The sequence below is a fragment of the Taudactylus pleione genome, unplaced genomic scaffold (assembly GCF_031769625.1).
Source record: "Taudactylus pleione unplaced genomic scaffold, aTauple2 ptg000372l, whole genome shotgun sequence".
NCBI lineage: Eukaryota > Metazoa > Chordata > Amphibia > Anura > Myobatrachidae > Taudactylus > Taudactylus pleione.
In genome coordinates this window covers 17,006,930-17,030,103 of record NW_028284773.1, presented here as the reverse complement: position 1 = coordinate 17,030,103, position 23,174 = coordinate 17,006,930, and the positions used below count along the sequence as shown (strand labels likewise).

The 23,174-nt window shown below is 41.9% G+C and overlaps 1 protein-coding gene across 25 annotated transcripts in view; it reads right to left on the bottom strand.

The window, feature by feature from the left end:
• Positions 1–23,174, bottom strand: part of DLG1 (discs large MAGUK scaffold protein 1) — a 385,534-nt gene that overhangs the window by 45,202 nt on the left and 317,158 nt on the right. For all 25 annotated transcript variants that reach the window (XM_088444821.1, XM_088444828.1, XM_088444822.1 and 22 more), the window contains 3 exons: positions 19,796–19,898; positions 18,209–18,323; positions 3,448–3,624 (listed from right to left, as the gene is read on the bottom strand). In XM_088444821.1, the coding sequence (XP_088300947.1) occupies positions 3,448–3,624; positions 18,209–18,323; positions 19,796–19,898 (395 nt within the window). The remainder of the gene's footprint in view (positions 1–3,447; positions 3,625–18,208; positions 18,324–19,795; positions 19,899–23,174) is intronic.

Below are 23,174 nucleotides of genomic sequence, written 5' to 3'. Positions count from 1 at the left end.
TGGTGAAGAAAAACCCCTTCACAACAGTTGGCCAAATCAAGAACACTCTCCAGGAGGTAGGTGTATATGTGTCAAAGTCAGCAATCAAGAGAAGACTTCACAAGAGTGAATATAAAGGGTTCACCACAAGATGTAAACCATTGGTGAGCCTCAAAAACAGGAAGACCAGATTAGAGTTTGCCACACAACATCTAAAAAAGCCATTACAGTTCTGGAACAACATCCTATGGACAGATAAGACAAAGATCAACTTGTACCAGAGTGATGGGAAGAGAAGAGTATGGAGAAAGAAAGGAACTGTTCATGATCCAAAACATACCACCTCATCAGTGAAGCATGGTGGTGGTAGTAGTGTCATGGCGTGGGCATGTATGGCTGCCAATGGAACTGGTTCCCTTGTATTTATTGATGATGTGACTGCTGACAAAAGCAGCAGAATTAATTATGAAGTGTTTCGGGCAATATTATATGCTCATATTCAGTCAAATGCTTCAGAACTCATTGGATGGCGCTTCACAGTGCAGATGGACAATGACCCGACGCATATTGCAAAAGCAACCAAAGAGTTTTTTTAAGGCTAAAAAGTGGAATGTTATGCAATGGCCAAGTCAATCCCCTGACCTGAATCCGATTGAGCATGCATTTCACTTGATGAAGACAAAACTGAAGGGAAAATGCCCCAAGAACAAGCAGGAATTGCAGACATTTGCAGTAGAGGCCTGGCAGAGCATCACCAGGGATGAAACCCAGCGTCTGGTGATGTCTATGCATTCCAGACTTCAGGCTGTAATTGCCTGCAAAGGATTTGCAACAAAGTATTAAAAAGTGAAAGTTAGATTTAGGATTGTTTAGTTTGTCCCATTACTTTTGGCCCCTTAAAAAGTGGGAGGCACATATAGAAACTGTTGTAATTCCTACACCGTTCACCTGATTTGGATTTAATTACCCTCAAATTAAATCTGAAAATCTGCAGTTAAAGCACATCTTGTTTGTTTCATTTAAAAGCCATTGTGGTGGTGAATAGAGGCCAAAATATGAAAATTCTGTCAATGTCCCAATATTTATGCACCTGATATATATATATATATATATATATATATATATATACATACATATATATATATATATATATACATACATACATATATACACACACACATACATACATACCTAATTATTCGTTATTTTTATTATTAATTATGTATTTATTTACTTTTTATTTCAGGACATTGTAATCTGGAAGTACGGTTGATTTAATGGGTGGGTTCAATTCCCACCATGGCCTTAACTGTGTGGAGTTTGTATATTCTCCCCATATAGGTGTGGATTTCCTCCAGCAAACCAAAGATATACTATTAGGTTATTTGTCTTTCCACAAAAAAAGACCCTAGTATGTGTATGTGCATTTGTTAAGGAATATAGATTGCCAGCTCTACTGGAGCAGGGAAATATGTGAATGACTGAATATTATCTGTTAAACGCTGCGTGTAACGGGTAAGAAATAAATAATAAATTGTTCATGTTGAAATGTATTAAATATAAATAACAGGTAATAAGTAAACAATCTTAAATGGTCTTATGTGGAAAGGTATATACACGGTGTACAGTATAGCTATATTATTACCTTTGATTTATAGGACACTATAAAGTGTATACAGCACCATACAGAGATAAGAACGCTGACACAAATCTTACATAAACACACAAGATAACCAGAAACACAATAATAAAACTAAAGACAGTGAAGGGGTAAGATGACTGGGCGACTGTCTTGTAGAAATGATGGGTCTTATTTGGGGTGATAGTAGGGAGCAAGCAGACAGTCAAACTAAAGCTGGCCATCCACTATACAATTTTCTGTCAGATATCTGTCCACAAACACTGGAAAATAGCCAAAAATTGTTGTTCAAGACAAATTGGTTAAAACACACAAATTGAACCAATTTGAACAATTTTTTTGTTTCTTTTTCAGTGTTTAAAACCATATGATCAACTATCATTTGCTCCGATACATTACCAGGTTTTCATTTCAACCAGCCAGATTGGACAGATATCTGACAGAAAATTGTATAGTGGATGCCCATCTTAAGAGTTACCAGTCAGGAAAAGGAGTTACAGGTGAAAACACACTGGTGACAGGTATAGTGCTAGGAGGAGAGAATGAAGGAACAGGACTCTGCCTGTGAGGGCTTACAGTCTAAGGGCCATATTCAATTTGGAGCGAAAAGTCCATTATCGGTGATAATTTATTGTCTGTGACGTAATTTTCGCCATTTTCACAAATCCCCATATTCAATTTCAAAGACTTTTTCGCAGGTGCGAAAAGTCTTTGTAAAAAAACGAGGATAAGTTTTCACCACTGCATAGGTGGTGAAAAAAAGTGCAGAATTGGGGTTTTGGGGTGCAAAATTAAAAAAAATAATAAAAAAAAATAGCCTGCAACCTTTGGAATGTCCCCTTAAAGTAATCTGTCAATTTTTAACACAAATTAGCATAGGACACCCCTAAAAAAGTGGTTTTGTTTTGGGGAAAAGAAAAAGTTGGGGGACAACCTTAAATACTAGCGAAACTGACTCAGGGGGGTCCCCAAGTATGCGGCAGGTGTTTTCTAGAATGCGGGTGCTTGCGGCAGGTGGATTTCTGAAGAATTTTTAAAAATCATTTTAGGGACATAAAAATATGCTTGTACCCATTTTCATGTACCCCAAATTTGATGGGACTACTTATTTTTCAAAAAAAATACAGGACGCATTTATGCACCTGCCGCGGCTGTTTAAAAACCCCAATTACCTTTAGCAGGCCAATTCAGGGGTACCCATAGTGATTCCCCCATGTCAGACTATCTTTTAGGGGGTGACAGGCTGATTTCCCCAAAAGTGACAGGACTTTGATACTTACCTTTCCGCCAGGTCACGTTTTTCGCCGATTCCTAATTGAATATGAGCACGTGCCCGATACTTTATCCCCTCCAAAAACGGCAATGATGGCGAAAAGTCCGACCTCAGACTTTTCGCTTCAAATTGAATATAGGTCTAAGCAGGAGGGATGCAACAAGGATAGTAAATTGGGAGAGAAGGTAGATGTGTGGTCAGAGGTGCTGAGTAGAGAATTATAAGGAGGCTTGTTTAAAATAGTGAGTCTTGAGGGCTTGTTTGAAGGTTTGGAGGCTGGCATAAAGTCTGATAGAGAGCTGAAGAGTGTTCCAGAGTAGAAAAGCAACATGAGAGAAATATTGGATGTGGAAGTTAGAGGCGGTGAGGTGGCAGTAGGTGGAGTGTGAGCAGGTGACCTAAGTGGAGGCGAGCTGGCAGTCAATGGAAGAGTGAGAGAGAGGACTCGAGTGAGTGTGGACAGAAATCAGGTTGGAGATGTAGGATAGAGTGGATATTTGAGGGCTTTGCAATATCAGAGGGAAGCAAAGGAACTGGTAACTATAATATAGAGCACCTGCGCTTGCTAGGAATGACTCCTATCTCTTCACTTTCTCCATCTGCTGTGACTTGGCGAGCCTGCCACCATTCATCATCAGAGGCATTAACGACGTGTAGAATATCACCAAACTTGAAGTTAAGTCCTTGGCTCGGAAGGCCACTGTCTTTAGTCTTGTCGTAATCAAACAGGGCTCTAAGTAATTAATGAGAGAATGTTATGAAATCATAAATGTATTACTAAAACAAAAACACAGCAACAATAAAAAGCAATCAGTCCTTCTTGCAATGGATAACTGCAGTGTAGAATAGACTATGCTCTATAATCGCAGCTAAATGTGCTTCAAGCAAGAGCTGAACACTTATGCAATCATTTGTCTTCTTTATATATGTGCACTCTCTGGTGTAATAATTTAGTAATAAAAGCTGGGAAAATAAGTAATATTAGTACTGCAATATAGTGGTATAAAACTCACCAGAGTGGGTCTTTATGGAACCAGCAGGATCATCCCCCCAAACACCATTAGAGGATTACCAGGATGCATCTGATGTCTTCAAACAGATCTCTTCTGTTCCTCACAGTCTCTGTGCTCCTGATTAAGTCCAGCGTAATCCTGGGCGTAAAATGAAACGCGTTGAGGGCATAGCACTGTACCAGTACTTTCTTTAAGATTTTATTCTATTTTTTATATATTTATATGTGGGGTGTACAAATAAACTCCTAGCAAAATACATGGGAGTGAATATTCTTTGTATCCGCATTAATAAAACACACAGAATGGCTGAGCACAGAGACTTTGAGGAACTGAAGGGATCGGTTTAAAAAGATCAGGTGCATCCTGGTAATCCTCTGATGGTGCTTGGAGGGATGATCCTGCTGGTTTCATAAATACCTACTTTGATGTGCTTTTACACGACTACATTGCGGTACGCATATTACTCATCTCCTCAGCTTTTATTACTAAATTATTACACCAGAGTGCTTGTTTCTCACCCTTTCCTAGTATTTATCGTCATCTGAGACGCTACAATGATGCTCTCTCAGGAGAACATACAGCTGCCACCTGAAATACAGGGAGTGTATTTGAAGTGGACTTTCTGAAGGACCTTTTTATGAAAATAAAGACACTTATACAGACACTGTGGTTGTAGCGTTTTATCAGTACCTTTGCTATAATATATATATATATATATATATACACATACACACACACACACACGTATATACATATATACACACACACACAAAGACAAATGATTGCATAACCAGACCTCCCAAACCCGGTTCTCAAGGCACCCTAACAATCAAAGTTTTAAGGATATCCATGCTTGATGACAAATGACTTACCGTATATACTCGAGTATAAGCCGAGTTTTTCAGCACAAAAAATGTGCTGAAAAAGTACCCCCTCGGCTTATACTCGGCAGCTGCGTGTTTGGTGTAATCAGCAGCCGCTAAGAGTCTGTCAGACTCTCAGCGGCTGCTGCTGCTCCCACTGCGGGAGCCATCTTCCGGCTCCCGCAGTGGGTGATGGGAGACACGTCGTCATGACGACGTCTCTCCCATGCAAAGCGGCCGGAGGAGCGGACAGCGGCGGGACCAGGAGCGGCAGTTTAAGGTAAGTGTTAATTCTTTTCACGTCTCTCTCTACTAGGGGGGGGGGGGGGGGGGGACGACGACTACAGGGGGCACTACCAGGGGGCGATGACTACAGGGGGCACTACCAAGGGGCATTATCAGGGGGCGATTACTACAGGGGGAACTAAAAGGGGGGATTACCACTGGGGGAACTACAAGGGGGGGATTACTACAGGGGGCACTACCAGGGGGGGGATTACTACAGGGGGCACTACCAGTGGATGATTACTACAGGGGGCATTAAAAGGGGGGATTACTACTGGGGGTACTACCAGGGGGGGATTACTACTGGAGGCACTGAAAGGGGGAATTACCACTGGGGGCACTACCAGGAGGGATTACTACTGGGGGCACAACCAGGGGGAATTACTACTGGGGGCACTACCAGCTGCTGCCATTTCCCACACTAGGCTTATACTCGAGTCAGTAAGTTTTCCCAGTTTTTTGGGGTAAAAGTAGGTACCTCGGCTTATATTCGGGTCGACTTATACTCGAGTATATACGGTAATTAGTACCTCAGTCAATTTCATTTAACCACTGTGCTCAACCATGGATCTCTCTATAACCTGAACTGTTGGGGTGCCTTGAGGACTGTGTCTGGGAACCTCATAAGTGTTCACCTCTTGTTTTAATTAATTTGACAGAACAGTAATTTGTTGTGATCAGTAATAAGAATTTCACAATAAATTTGTACTCCTTAAAAAACATAAGATGTGAAAAATGCCAAAGGGATGAAAACTATTTACAGACACTAATATGTTGAAAATACTACTTTATTTTTTATATTTTTAAAGTGTAACCTTTTGATTATAGCAAACAAGTGTCAAGAAATACAGTTGTTTTAACTTTTTTAATGATAATGTTCATTTGATTTTATAATGTGCAACAAAAGCACATATTTGCTCATACACATCGATATTCTCCACTAAAGGTCAGATTCAATTACCTGTGGGTTGTGTCGAACAGTCTCTGCTCCCAGGTAAAGTGCTCAGAGCTATTCAATTGTACTGCTTTTATACCTAAATTCCGGGTCTGACCCGGAGGTTGGAACAGGTTTCCAATCCGGATCAGACCCGAAATTTTCCAGGCACCGACCCAGGATATTCCTGTGTTGGCGCCGTTCACACCTAAATCGGGTCTGCAGTGACCCGGCTTGTCCGGCGTTGAAGTGAAAGCTTGGAGATGACGTTATCTCCAAGCTCCACTGAAGCCGGCCAATCGGCAGGCATGCAGCACGACCCGGATCGCGCAGTTTACACGGCAAGGTTTCACGGGTTATTCCGGTGTTAAACCCTGCAGGTTACCTGGGTTGGATTGCCAGGGTACTCCAACCAGGAATCCAACCGTGTCCCCTTGTACACCAAGGGGCTACCTGGGTTAACCCTGCAGTAACCTGTATTTTAGCTCTGGTGTAAAAGGGATATTCGAGACCTGCGATCAACCCGTGAGGTCTCTAATGGAATATCTCTGAGCACTGCCCCTTTCTTTCTGTGTGTGTGCACATGTGTGTGTGTGTATATATATATATATATATATATATCTATATATATATATATATATAATCTTACGTGGGAAGCAGCACTCCTGGCACATATGAGGCTTGAGACAGCGTATAGTAGGACCTACTATACGCTGTCTCAAGCCTCATATGTGCCAGGAGTGCTGCTTCCCACGTAAGATTGTTCACATTTACTTGCGGGCACCCGGCCAAGTTGCCTTTCCTATAGGGAGTGCCAGACCTTGCTGTATTATATATATATATATATATATATATATATATATATATAAAATCAGAGTTCTCCCCAGGCCGTTTTCTGCAGGCGCATCGCCCGGCAGAAAGCCTGCCGCGGGACACTGGCCTCTGAAGTGACCGGAGGCTAAAGAAGCCTCCGATCGCTTCAGAGACAAGCGTTCACAGTGATGCATTACACGGGTGACGTCATGACGTCAGCCGCGACGTGAGGAGCCTGCCCCGCACGCCTGCTGGATCTAGTTAGATCCAGTCAGCGTGAGGCAACGGGAGTGGGAGCGCGAGCGGCGAGCAAGTAAAGGTAAGTTCTGGGCTGGGACCAGGAAGGGTCTGGGGGCACTATTTAAGCCTGGGGGCACTGCATAAGGGGCCAGCCTGGGGGCACTGCATAAGGGTCCACTATTTAAACCTGGGGGCACTGCATAAGGGACACTATTTAAACCTGGGGGCACTGCATTAAGGGGCCAGTCTGGGGGCACTACATAGAGGCACTACTTCAGCCTGAGGGGACTGCATAAGGGCAAAGCCAAGCTACAGGGGGCAATGCATAAAGGGGAAAACTACAGGGGGCACTGTATAAAGGGCACAAATATTGGGGGCACTGCATAATGGGCACTTTTGACAGAGCCTGTGGGGGAGCAGCCTGAGACCTGTTGGGCTGGATTGGTAAGGGAGTTACCCCCTTTCCAGTCACGCGCATAATTGCGAAAGCCCCCACCTGGCTACCTTTTGATGCCGCCCGGCTGGAAAAAATTTCTGGGGAGAACACTGTGTGTGTGTGTGTCATATATGTGTGTCTATATATATATATATATATATATATATATATATATAAATATATATATATATATATATATATATATATACACACACACACATATATATAATTGTGACAGGGACAGCAGGACTTCACTGGTTTAAATGTGGAACAGCAGTTGAACAGCGATCCAGTCCAGGTTTTCTTTAAGGACAGAGACTAACTACAGCTGGGCTGATTAGTAGCTCCTGTTAGCTACCTTTAAATATGGTGTTTGTGCACAGGGATCATGATCCTGATGGTGAAGTAGTAGACGCATTGCAGGGTGCTACACGCCGCACAGCGGCTTGGTTAGTTTGAGTCGCATTACTAGCAGCTGGGTAGGATAGTGTGGCAGGCCAGCCATAAAACGGCACTTGTTCACAGTGATAATCTGTCCATGTGAATATGCAAATCGTGCACAATATAAAACTGCTTAATTTCTGTGTAATGGAGCTGGAAGCCCAGGGAATGTAGTGCAGTTTTAAGGGAAGCCAGCTGATATAGATTGCTTGGAATCTGGCTTGCAAAAGAGAATTTATAAAGCCTCCTAAGTATGTTGATAAAGGGATAAAGCAATGGAATATGGAGGAACTTTTGAAAAGTTTTGCTGAATTAGCTGCAGGGCAGCAAGTACAGGTGCAAAAACAGCAAACTTAGATTCAGGGTCAACAAACTCAATTCAGTTATGACATGCAGAGTTAACTGAAATGAGGAAAGGTGGGCATGAGCGGAGAGCTGTTATAGAAGCTTACCTCATCTGATGACGTTGAAGATTTTCTGTGCACCTTTGAGCGTACTGCTGCACGTTTAAAATGGCCTGAGGAGGAGTAGGTTGCCAGACTTGCTCCCCGTCTCACAGGGGAACCTCAGAGAGCATACTGTATGTTGATTTAAACGTGACAGAGGCAAACTGCTATCCTCACTTGAAAAAGGCAATACTCAGCAGGGTTAGAGTGACTGGCTCTAGCAAAGCTATGGAGTTTCAGGAGTGGCTGCTGAACTCGTCTGAGCCTCCAAGGGTCCAGCCGGATAAAAACTCTGCTCAGCGTATACTAGAGGTGGTGGCTATGGACCATGCTGTGCGAGTACTAGACCATGTGGTGCAACAGTGGGCCCTACAGGCTGATCCTCCGTTTGTGTTTTGACTGTGGCGAGCCTGGTCATTTGCGCTGGGACTGCCAAAAGCAGAGTGAGAAACTGCAGTGCTGGAAAAACAACTCAACCAGAGGTCAGCATGGCTGCTGGAAGCACTTCTCCGATGCAAACCACCTTGTTTCGTTTGATGGTGCAAGTGGAAGGCCGGGAGGTCATGGCCTTAGTGGATACTGGCAGTGAATTAACCATCATCTCTGCCAACCTGGTACCACCTGGGGCTGAATAGGTGCTACCCCCAGTTAATATTATGTGTGTACATGGGGATGTACAAGAATGATCCCGAGTGCACCTCCAGATTGTGATAAAAGGGTGATCTCTGAAGGTGGTTGCTGCAGTAGTCGCCAGACCACCCTACCTTTTGATCCTAGGTTGGAACTTTCCATTATTACAAGAGGTGGTTACTTGGCATGGTGACAGCAGACAGTCCACGTCAGAGGTGTTCCAAGAGCCAAGCTTTGCTCTGTCCCAAAGTTTGGCGGCTATAACACCCTCCTTGGCCAGTGAGCAGCAGGAGGCGAGAGAGGCCGAGACACAGTGGGTTCCCATTGACAAGAATGTGTCTTTGCTGGACTTTGGCCAAGACCAATAGAATAATGGGAACTTGATATATGCATTTGAAAATGTTGTAGAGATAAATGGTAGAGTAATCATGGCTTTACCAGCAAAAGGTGTGTCATACTTTGCATTGAAAAATGATTTGTTATATTGTGTAACATATTTGCAGGGTAGGAGTAGACCAATTGTTGGTTCCCAGGAAACACGAGCAGTTGCTGTTGAAAGCAGCTCATATACACCTGTTGGGTGGCCATTTGGTGGAGGAGAAAACTCTCCAGTGTATTCAGTTAAGATTCTTCTGGCCCGGCATTCATGCAGCAGTAAAAAAGTATTGCCAGGAATATCCAGTGTGTCAGAAGATAGCACCCCAGCCAGGGTTTCGGGCACCTTTGGTCCCCCCCCCCTATCATTTCTGTACTTTTTGAGAGAATTGTTATGGATCTGATAGGGCTGGTGGAAAAATCTGCTCGTGGGCATCAATACATTTAGGTGGTAGTAGATTATGCCACAAGGTACCCGGAGGCCATCCCGCTACGTAACATGAAATTTAGCACTATTGCTCAGGAGTTATTGACGCTATATACCGGTCTGGGAATACTATAAGAGTTTGACAGATCAAGGTACCCCTTTTTTTCTAAATTGATGAAAGATTTGTGCCGACTGTTGAGAGTAGATAGCAGTACCACCTCAGTTCATCACCAACAAATGGATGGCCTAATGGAACGCTTTAACCAGACCCTTAAACAGATGATAAAGAGGGCGTGTCACAAGAAAAGCGAGATTGGGATCTACTCTTGCCTTGATGTTTGCAGTTCGTGAGGTGCCACAATGCTCTACAGGGTTCAGTCCCTTCAAACTCCTCTATGGGAGGCAACCTAGGGGGATTTTAGATGTGTTAAAAGAAGGGTGGGAGTAACAGCCATGCCAAGATTCTAATATCATTCAGTTTGTGTCCCAATTATATGGCCGGTTAAGGCAGACTGCGCCACTGCAGAACGAACATATGGACAGAGCTCAACTGCGTCAGAAACGCAATTATGAAGTTACCACAGTCAACCGGTCTTTCAAACCAGGAGACAAGGTACTAGCGCTTGTGCCAACTACTGAGAGCAAATTGCATGCTCAAAGGCGAGGTCCTTAGATCATTCAGGCGGTGGGACCTGTAAACAACAGAGTATGACAGGAGGGTAGAAGGAAGGTTTTATTAAAACCTTGGAAAGACAGTGGCAAAAAAGATCCCAGACTGTCAGGTACCCATGGAGGTCACCCTCAGTCTTAGTCAAAAACAGGAAGTGGTGAGCTTAGTAGCACGAAACCAAGATGTATTCTCTGCAATTTCGGGAAAGACCCAAATCATACAGCATGATATTGTTACTCCTCCCGGGGTAATAATAAAGCAAAGATAGAACCTATCGCATACCGGAGGCAAAACGGGCAGCAGTAAAACAAGTGGTGGAGGAGGTGCTGCAATTAGGGGTCATAGAGGAGTAAGTGAATGGAATAACCCCATTGTCTTAGTGCCTAACACAACAGGGGCTTTAAGATTGTGTAATGACTTTCGCAAGTTAAATAAAGTTTCTCAGTTTGACTCCTACCCTATGTCCCGGGTTGACAAGCTTGTGGAGAATCTATCAAAAAGCCACTCACCACTCTCAATTTAACAAAAGGGTCTTGGCAAATTCCTTTAACTGAAGCTGCTAAAGCAAAAACAGCCTTCTCTACCCAAGGTGGTTTGTTCCAGTACACACTGCTGCCTTTTGGTTTGCATGGAGCCCCAGCAACTTTTCAGAGGGCTATGAATAAGTTGCTTAGGCCCCACAGGGAGTATGCTGCTGCATATTTAGACTACATCGTCAGCTTTAGCTCTGACTGGGAGTCACACCTTCCCAGGGTAGAGGCAGTGTTACAGTCTTTAGGGGCACATGTGTTTACCGCTAATCCTGAGAAATGTGCCACTGGAATGGTGGAGGCAAAATACTTGGGATATATCGTAGGCAGAGGGTAGGTTAAACCTCAGCCCAGTAAGGTGGAAGCAGTCCTCACGTGGCCTAAACCTGAATCACAACTCAGAACATTCTTTGGTCTGGTGGGTTATTACCGCAGATTCATACGTGATTTTGCCACCAGGGCGGCTCCACTGACTGAGTGCCTTAAGAAACAATCTCCAGATCAGATAATGTGGTCTAGGCAAACAGAGGCTGCTTGCCAAGATTTAAGACAAGCTTTGTGTCTAGAGCCTGTTTGGCAAGCTCCTGACTTTAAGAAGCAGTTTGTGTTGCAGACTGATGCCTCTGGGACAGGCTTAGGAGCAGTCCTTTCCCAGGAGGTAGATGGGGAGGAGAGACCTATACTGTATCTTTGCCGGAATTGCTGCCCAGAGAACGCAGGTACTCAACTGTGGAACAGGAGTGCTTGGCGATTAAGTGGGCAGTAGAGTCACTAAAGTAATATCTGTTGGGGCGAGAATTCCGGATAGTCACAGATCATGCTCCCTTACAGTGGATGCACACAAAGAGGTGAATGTCCGGGTGACCCACTTTTTTTTGGCTTTACAGCCAGCCATTCAAATTTGAGGTACAGCATTGACCGGGGAAATAGCACCTCAATGCTGATGCCCTTTCCAGAAGGTTTGTGGGTCCCGAACCTCCGAGCAACCGTGTGGTGAAGCTAGGGGAGGAAGAGGGAGTGCAAGGCGAGCTCTGGAAAGTGGTAGAGGATGCTCTTCCCAGTTGGATGACGTAAATAGAGGTAGGTGAGGCAGAGAGTTCGCCTGAAAAAGTGTTAGCATCACCAGGGTGGTTGTGGGAAGAAGTGTGACAGGGACAGCAGGACTTCACTGGTTTAAATGTGGAACAGCAGTTGAACATCGATCCAGTTCAAGTTTTCTTTAAGGTCAGACGAACTGCAGCTAGGCTGATTAGTAGCAAATGTTAGCTACCTTTAAAAATTGTGTTTTTGCACAGGGATCATGATCCTGACGGCGAAGTAGTCGCCCGGGTTATAGGCCCGGGGGTGACTGTTGTTCGGGATCCTGGACCTGTGAGTCCACTAAAAGAACTGTATTACTGTTTGGAAGTTTCTGTGTACCAGCCTGCAACATCTTGCCTGTGAACACTGCACTGTCCTGTATTCCTGCTTATGGTGAGAAAATAAACACCTAGGGATTTACCTGGTCTGTTTGATTCTTGTCACAAAATATATATATATATATATATATATATATATATATAAATAAAACACAAAGCGACAGGCCGGCACTCCAAAAACTAAACATGTACTTGCCCAGGTGCCTTCTCAGGACCAAGTTCCAAGCCCAAATATGTACCCACAGCAGAGCGGCACTCACGGGTCATTCAGTCACAAATACAGGATACCAGATCCACGATGTTTCAACGTTTCGGTTTATTCAACCTTTATCAAGAATACAAAAAAACATACAACATACACACCTTAAATAGCCCAGAACCCTCGTGTATCACCGCGTCCATGTTGGCGCGCAGAGATGACGTCACACGCCTGCAGCGCCCGCACGTCACGTGACCAAGACACGTGTATCCAATGCAGAGGCCCGGCGAGTGCCCGCCCCTCTCCCGCTCCATTGGTGGATCATAATCACCATGGTAACATACATAATACAAACAGTGAATATACATCAGTCTGAACGCCAGTACAGTCAGGTGGGTTGAGAGAAACATATTCAAACATACAAATATGAACTATATTCTATTGTCAATAGAATATCCTCGGATTCCATTGATATACACGCTACCAAAGATTCACAAGTCCATGACGTCACCACCTGGTCGACCAATAATTTCGGCCAGGGACTCTATTTACAGCAAGGTGTCTAAATACCTAGATTTTTTTCTTCAATCTCTAGTAGCGGCGGAAAGCACTACTCTCAGAGACACTAACATGCTGCTACAGATATTAAATAACATCGGTGTACTCCCTAGGGATCTAGTGATGTGTACAATTGACGTTGTGTCATTGTACACTAGCATTCCACAACAACAAGGGTTGAATAGTGTTTGCCAATTTTTACAAGAGCATCCACAATACACGGGTCCTGCCATACCGTTCTTCATGCAGGCATTAGAAAAAACACTGGCATGTAATTATTTTTTGTTCAATAATGAGTTTTTTTTGCAATGTAGAGGGTGTGCCATGGGATCTCCTGTGGCCCCCTCTTTTGCCAACATTTTTATGTTTCAGGTGGAAAAGGATCTCTTTTTGAATAATCCAAGGTTTGGTCCTCATTGCCTTTTATTTTACCGGTATATCGACGATATTTTAGTTTTTTGGACGGGTACAATTGAGGAATTCACAACAGCTATGCAAGAGATTAACACGCTCCATCCTGCCATTAAATTCACATATTTGTGTGATCATAAAGTAGTTCACTACCTGGATGTGGAAATTAGTTTCATCAACAATGAATTATCAACTTGTGTTTATCATAAACCGACAGACTATAATACTATCCTACATGCCCGCAGCCACTATTCTCCGGCCCCGATACGTGGGTTACCTTACTCCCAATTTTTGCGCATTCGACGTATCACCAAGGATGACAATACAGCTAGATTGGAAATTGACAAGATGCTCTTAAAATTTTTACAACGAGGCTACAAAAGGAACAATCTAATAATGGCCAAGAATAAAGTTCTGAGCTTGGATCGGAGGGATTTAGTACAATCCTCTGACCATAATTGCAGTCGTAATGATGAGACTCAGAAAATGTTCTTTGTTAGTGAATTTAATACAGCCAGTACCTGTGTACAACGTACGGCTAAAAAATTGTGGCCGATTATAAACACTGATATCGCTTTGAAACCTCTTGTGAACTCCAAGTTGATGATGTGTCACAAGAGAGGGAGAAATTTGCGAGACTGGTTAATTAAAAGCGACATAGGCAGATATACAGTCTTGAATACTACTCACTTTTTAACCAAACATCCAGGATGTTATAGATGCATTGGTTGCACCACGTGCAGATATTTAGAAACTGGGAGCTATATCTCCCATCCTCGGTCTGGTAAACAGATACCGATTAAGCATGTTGTCACATGCACTAGTAAGTACGTGGTGTACTGCATCAAATGTCCCTGCAGTTTGATGTACATTGGCAAGACGAGTTGTATGTTTCGTGAAAGAATGGCACAACACCGTTCTGCCATTCGTCTTGCATTAAGTGGTAGAGACATAGATCAGCCTGTAGCGAAACATTTCAAAGCGAAACAACACTCCTTGGCATCGCTCACATATAAGATAGTGGATCATATTCCCACCTTGAAAAGAGTTGGAGATCGTGACCGTAAGTTGCTGCAATGTGAGGCCACATGGATATATAATATGGACACGGTTGCACCCAATGGGTTAAATGAATCGTTGTCTTTGGCTTGCTTTATATAATGTATACATGTATTGTTTTTCCTATGCTGGTGTTATGTCCGATACAGCAGTTATCAGATTGCCTTTGTAGGGTCTGTCTCAGTTAAGTTATATCATCCGGGTGTCATATATTTAGATCTATTTTTGGTAATTTGTGAGTGACATTCTGCAGTCATCCATCCGTTATTTGTTGTGACACTTGTATATTTGGGAGTATCATGGGGCACATATATATTGATTGCCTGTATATGGGAGACAGGATTACTATACTGGTAGTTCATATTGGTATGTTTGAATATGTTTCTCTCAACCCACCTGACTGTACTGGCGTTCAGACTGATGTATATTCACTGTTTGTATTATGTATGTTACCATGGTGATTATGATCCACCAATGGAGCGGGAGAGGGGCGGGCACTCGCCGGGCCTCTGCATTGGATACACTTGTCTTGGTCACGTGACGTGGTGGGCGCCGCAGGCGTGTGACGTCATCTCTGCGTGCCAACATGGACGCGGTGATACACGAGGGTTCTGGGCTATTTAAGGTGTGTATGTTGTATGTTTTTTTGTATTCTTGATAAAGGTTGAATAAACCGAAACGTTGAAACATCGTGGATCTGGTATCCTGTATTTGTGACTGAATGACCCGTGAGTGCCGCTCTGCTGTGGGTATATATATATATATATATATATATATATATATATATATATATAATGACACTTTCATCATGAGAACAGTTGGCGTGTTTGAGTCCACAGACAGCATTGCCTTCTTGATAGAGGAATGATGGCTGTGTCAACTGCCAATTTCTCCTTGTTGGTTCAGGTTTAGTTAATCCAATTACGAGCATCAAATATGATTATAGATGATATTTAAATTGTCACAGTCGATACGTAATATATCTCATGTGTTTCACTATTGCCTGCGCACATCAGCATTTAACTTACACCGATATACAATATTAGTATCTATAAATGTGCCCGTTATGGTAGTAGGTTTGGTCTCAATGACTACCAATATGATGCCCCCTTTGCGTGTTGAATATGTTTACTTTTGGTTGCGGTGGCAAGCTGTGACTAGTACAGGTCCTGGAATGTCATTTCCGTGTTGCCTTTACCGCGTTTGTTTACGGTTTCCATGGGCACTAGTGACCAGTTCCAGATCCGGAATGAAATTTCAGTCTGGGTCCGCTCGCAGTTCATTTGCATTCTAACATGTGTAAGTATTTTTGCTGATTGGCGTGCAGGTGTTTAGGGGCTTGTCTGGGTGTGTAAGTTATGCTCATGATGAAAGTGTCATTTTAACACTGAAACAGCTGTCGGGAGCTATGCACAGGATGATGACTTGCGAAGAGTATTGGATTCATGTTGCCATTATACTGCAAGACTGACGCAGATATATGCTTCACACTTTAATGTGCCAAGTCTCTAAATGCCCTGACTGATTTTCACACACACAAAAAATCCCTGATATTATAATTTTAGATACAAACATTAGACGATAAATTAAAACACGGTATATTATGGATCACAAATTCTACACATGCTTATTTATTAACATTCTTTTTATCAGCCACAGTGGAAGCTGAATTCAAATGAGGAGTCTACAATCAATTTAAAGTTTAAAACAAATAAGAATATTGATGAACATAACAAGCATTAAAAATAATAGATGCTGACATGACGAACACACAACAGCTTAAAGTGCCTGCATAATACAAAATGCATGTTAACACTGCAGCAAAAGGGGAGGTTGGAAATGAAGGTGACCATGAGACTCTCCATAAATGCAGCATGAGGAGTAGAAATGAAAATGGAACTCGATGGACAAATATCTTGTATCTATGAAAATACTTGTTTTAGGTGGGAAAAACAGCGCATTCTAAGGCCAGCTCACCAAACTAATCTCTTATAGGTTCACATAAATTTGTATGTAAAAAACTATTCCCTCCATAAAGGTAGCTGGAAATTAAAAGGCTAGACCAATTTAAATGTGAAAATGGCAGTATTATTGTTTATTACAGGGTAATGCTTGTTTCATGATTTACCTGATTAAGTAAGTGCTTTGAGTATGATCAGAGCAGGGCCATAACGAACGCGATGCGGCCAGTGCCATCGCACAGGGCAGGATGTTCATCTGCCATCGCAATCCGCGCCTGCCCTGCTCCATCTCCCAGTAAAGTTACCCAGTAAAGGTGTTACTGCCCATACACCCCCTGATGGGCGTCTTTATGAGGCCCTGCGTGCTGCTTAGGGGGTGGGTGCGGCACAGGGCTGGATAAGAGATTAGATATATTGTATACTCATACCAAGTCAGGAATATAGATTTTGGCAATTCACATTTATCCTGTTATAATATAAAGCAAGAATAATGTAAAAGAAATGAGTCAACAGAAAAATCAGTGTTCTCCCCAGGACCTATTTCATTTTTTTTTTTACATTTCACCTGGCACTATCCTGCTTCAGGTATATGACGGGCAAAATCAGTCGGTTTGTACTTACATTACTGTGACAGGCACAGTTAGAGATCCAACCCATTACAGATCCTGTCCCCGTGTTTAAGAGGCAGGGCTTGGTTTCGACAGTAGGGACATTGCAGACGGAGACTGCCGATGTGCACTCTCTCTCAGCGTGCCAGACACAATATTATTAATCAGTTATTTAGACACTGTACAAATTCTGCAGCATTTTACAGAAAACATTTGGCCATTATATCCCTGCACCAGTGGAGCTTACAATCCCTACCATATGTACACACATACACACTAAGGTTAATTAGCTCCTGACAAAAAAAAATAACCCATCAGAATATATTTGGATTGTGGTAGGAAACCAGAGTAACTGGAGTATATCTACGGAAGTACAGGGAGAATATACAAACTCCGCACAGTTAGGGCCGTGGTGGGAACCGAAGCCACAACCTCAGTGCTGTGAGGCAGTAATGCTAACCATAGTTACACCATATCTGTGTCCAGCAAGCAACTGGCCATTTATCTGCAATTCGGTGTTCAGTCATATTACACTGCCCCCACCCGGTTGGGAACATTTTCTGGGGAGAACACTGAATATAAAATATTTTGTGTAAACATGTGCTTTAGGACAAAAGATTTGTGGTGCTATCACTTTAAGAGCATTTGGAGTAAAAAAATCCAGAGCACAACAACAGGTGCAGATTACCTTTTTATGTAGGTTGCCTGCTGGTGTGTGTATAGTTTAACTTTTGAGTGACTCTCAACCTTCCTTGTATTATGAAGCCAACAGGGGGTACAAAATGAATCACATACATACAGCACACAATACCATACAGCTAGCCACACTTTTGGCCAAAGATCGCCTGAATTCCCAGATCAAACAAGGGCTTTGATCACACAATTCAGAGCACAGAATACAAAATAATAAGTACATCCCTCTAACATCAAAATTTTTTCTTAGGCACAAAGATGGACGTAAAATCTAAAAATACTTTGTTAATATTTCCTATGAGCTTACCTGACATATAATGATCGTTTCTGGCTTGTTCGAAGGGACCCGGAACCAGAGCTGACACTACTGTTCATCATTTGTTCCCTTAGATCATGTATTTTAGCTTCAAAACGACTATATTCTGTAATAAAGAAAAAATAAATTAAGACTGTTCAACTTTAATAGCCAAGTTTAAATAAAATGTTTGTTGATTGCTTACTGAACTCTACTTTTTTTGAGCATGTATTATGTATGATGCAAGTTCAAAGTGGTCTGGCTCTAAGATATGGGTTACCCTTTTAACCAGGCAAAGCCTCTCTAGAAGCCAAATCGCTATTCTGGTTTCCAGAATACACATCTAAATATGGCAGGGATATAATACTGTATATACATAACTAAAACTCCTTTTACACCAAAGTCCCGAGTCTGACCCAGGATTTGGAACACGTTTCCAACCCAGGGTGTGCCCAGATCGGTACTGTTCACACCGAAGCCGGGTCTGCAGTTACCCAGCTCTTCAGGTGTTGCAGTGGACGCTTGGAGATGATGTAATCTGCCATCGCCACTGAAGCCGGCCAATTGGGTAGCGTGCGGCATCGTGCCTGGATCGTGCGGTTTACACTGCAGGGTGACATGGGAACGACTCCTGGCTTACCCTGCAAGCTACCAGAGTTGGATCCCCGGGTCACTGGACCCGGGTGGATACGTTTACACTTACAAAAATCCCGGGATAATGCACGTTCACGTGCAACAACCCGGGATTTTCATGTTGGTGTAAAAGTGGTATAACTAGGTATTACATTTACAGTAAAGAAAATACTCGTTAAAAACCTTCCTTTGGCAAACATACACAAACATTAATGGTTTGACAACATAACCCCTCACAGGACCTATACTGGCAGTCATTTATCACACTATTCAAACTGGAAAAATGTACAATAGACGTTCAGGTCCGGATTCAATAGGCTCAATACTTACTACGTGAGGAAAGGGCTCTTAGCCTCAGACTATTACGCCTGGAGCCATTCAATTACAAGTCCTTTTCCTCGCATGGTAAATCTGGGGCCAACGCTAATTTATCCATAGATTTCGGCATAAGTGCCCATAGTTATTAATTAACACATTCGCAGCTGAATGGGTTTCTGTTTGAGCCTCAGGAAGGGCACACAATAATCCGCATTAAGTGGAGCCTAGGGGCTTATCGCAGGCTGCAATTGAATAACCCCATGCTTCGAGTCTAATTAAAGCTATGAGGCTACTTGAATCCAGCCCTTAGTCTCACTGTACATTAAATAGTTTCAAAAAGAGAAGATTAAGAGAAGATTAAAAGCGTGTCGCAAAACATTAATGTAAGTGAGAAATTAGTAACAATAACAAATCAAACATTTACAATGCTTAACCATTTTATAAGAAAAATGGAAAAACAATTGGAGATGGATGCTGCAGGAGACGGACAAGTCATCTTGCAGACAGTAGTCAGTACAGAGAAAAAAACATTCATATAATTCATATGCTATAACACATTTACTGAATTCCTTTACTAGTTGAAAAAAGGGTTCAATTGCAATTTAAAAAAAAAAAAAGTGTCAGTCAAATAGTGATAAAAACTTGTACCTTCTGGACGGTACTGTGCAATAATAGTCACGGTTTGGCCAGCATTCTTTAATGCTGCTGCGGCTTGTTCATGCGTGGCTGCTCTGAGATCAACACCATTTACCTATATAACAAAAGACAATTAACACGAGCCTTTCAATATAAATTGGAAATGAGAGCAGATTTATTTTTTGGCAAATTTATGTATCATGTACTGCATTAATTCATCACATTTAGTCCCTTTTGATTCAGAATGCCAGGCGTATTCATACCAAGAAAACCTAATAGTCAAAACAACAATACAAATGCTATATGTCATAAGTGTGAATAACAGTAACAAATTAATGTCTGACTTTTTATAACAGTATTTGCAAGTTTATAAAGACATCAATAAATAATTTTGACACCTGAAACAAGCAAGCATGGGCAAAACTACCAGCCACATAACAGCCAACATAAAAATCTGCTATGGAACATAGTGAACAAATTAGTAGATGCGTGACACGATTCAGGAGCTGATCAACTGTATGAGCAAAGGTGGGCTTTTAAAGGGAATATGAACACACAAAGTTTAGGTGTGATCAGAAAATTGGAAGATGCTCTTGAGCTGTGCAAAAACATGCAAGGTAACTTTAGAAAGTGGCAGGTTTGCCGGGAGAGGGGGAATTTTACTATGCAGTAGTTTTGATGGGGGTTTGAAAACAAATATCAATTTTCTAATATGAGGGAAATATTTTATTAGTATACTAGGGGAGAAAAATGCAGGGCCGTAGCTAGGGTAGTGCGGCCGGTGCCATCGCACAGGGCACCACAGGTCAGGGGGTGCTGTTTAGGCCTGTCAAATTTCTGTTTATTATCATTCTTGCTTGTAGCTTCCTCTTATTTTCTCCCCAGGATCTCCTGGCCTCTCCTCTCTCTTCCCTGGTCCTTCCCCATGAGGCCATGGCCCTTTTTTGGGTGCATTACGTCCCTTTGAAAAATGAGGGGGGCACCAATGCTCTTTCTGGCACAGGGCACCAAAAAGTCTAGTTACGGCTCTGGAAAAATGTAATATATATTAAAAGGAGCAATATTAATTAAATGTAATGTTCAAAAATGTTTTTATGATGGGGTCAACATTTTATGATGTGGGACCATTTATATGGTGATGATAAAAAAAAAAAAAAAAAACATTTAAAAACTAATATTTCTACTTTCAGTAACAAATATTGCTCTTAATAAAATAATTAAAATCACCATTCCTATTATACTAATAAAACAATATTGAGAGGATTATCAATGTTATCTGCTTTAATAAAAAAATTATTACCCCTCACATAAGTATATATGGATTCCTCTCCTTCTGAATGACCAGAGAGCTCAAGCACCATGCTATTTGAGCTTTCTCGATGTCACAACTACCTCATTTGTTTCGGCAATGTGTGTCAGGTTTTTCAGGTGGTATGCAAAACTGATAATTTAGTGGTTTAGTGGCATTTTCTAAACTGTTGCACAGACGGTGTAATGGTTAGCATTACTGTCTCACAGCACTGAGGTCATGGGATCGATACCCACTCTGGCCCTAACTGTATGGAGTTTGTATATTCTCCCTGTACTTGTGTGGGTTTCCTCCGGGTACTCTATTTTCCTCCAAAAATATACTGTGTTAACTGGCTCCTGATAAACAGATTAACCCTAGTGTGGTAGGGAATACAGAGTGTGCGCTATATAAATAACTGGTAATAATAGCATTGATTGTTAGTAGACTATCCTTTCCTGCTTGAGTGCACGGTTTTACATGGAGCAAGGGATTACAGAGTTAATAACAGTACTGAATGATACAGACACTGGAGTCCAACTATGAAAGGATACCCAGTGGTATTGCAAATGTGAAAGCAAATGTGATGTCTCAAATACACATGAATAAACAACAAATAGCACCAATTATCAGTGCCGGTTTTGTTTAGTGCTTTTATTGGTTAATGTGCTTCCAGGATATATCTATGTACTACCCCACTTCTGGACACTTTGGGGTCGATTCAATTGTTTTCCTCGGCGACTGTTTCTAGTGGGCACACAACTGAGCAATTCAATTGTTGATCCAATCAGATGTGAATGTCGTGGGTGCACACATTTCTGCTTGCAGCCTCCTGTGGTGGCAAGCAAAAACTCTGTGGTTTGGGCACCCTTACCAGGACTTTTAGACTCTTTACGTGGTTAAACCCAGGCTATTTGGGCACAAGAAATAATGGGCGCCCCAAAATAAATAAATTGCTCCATTGGGCGCCCATTAATTAGTGCGGCGAAAAAAAAAATTGCATTCCCCCCATGAGTTAAATGCACTGAATTAGTTTTTAAAATCTAGAAGACCGAAATGTTGTATCTTTGATAAACAATTGCTAGTCAGTAGTTAAAGTAATTGTAGAGTATGTTCTAATTTATACTGGTATTTATTCTTAACATATGTAGATCCCTTATTCTCCAGAAAACATGTACCCTTGAACCTTACCTATAACCCACACATCCAGCTCAGATATAGCAGAATTAAATATTTTTTCTTCATACAGAAATGTAATGCACTGGATGATAATCATTGACATAAGCTAGATATTCAGAACTGCAAGAAAACCTGGAAGAGCATTCATTGAAATACACAAGTTATGGTGCATACACACGGTCAGATTTTTCCTTCAGATCTGAATGATAACGATTTAAAAATCGTTCAGTCGTTCATATCTGAAGGAAAATCTGACATATCTGACATGCCTGAACGATGGACGATGAACGATGCGCGTTCCCGTTTGTCAGATAATGATATCTGACATCTGATATGTTTGCAGTCAGACTTGGACGATTCCATTCATTTTAATGCAGTCAAAAATCGTTCAAAACTTTGGTAAAATCGTTCAAATCGTTCATCTGAAAAATCTGACCGTGTGTATGCTCGATTAGATGGACTTTTAAGATTTCATACAAGTAGAAGGAGCAACACTGAACGCAATTCTTGGTTAATGGACAAACATACAAAATGGTCTTAAAGAAATAATTATTAACAATTGATTATCTATCATGTGCAACTCTTCTAGAATTTGACTTTTCCAACGATACAACAAATGAACCATAGTAGGAAGCTTCCCCTTACACTAGCCCTCCTGTTACATTGATCTACTATCTATTAGAGAGTACACTCTTGCTATCTCCTGCCTTGGGCATTATCTAATCTATTCTCCAGGCCCTTACACCATAATGTATTGTACTCTAAAAATAAATACATAAAAAAAAAAAAAAAATCAATCTCTGGCATTTCTCTATGTCTGTCAAACAACATGTGTATGGTATTTAAAGACACCATCTCCCAATAATTGATTGTTGTGAACATGGGAAAAGAAATACAGTTTGCTGCAAATAAAGATAAAACACA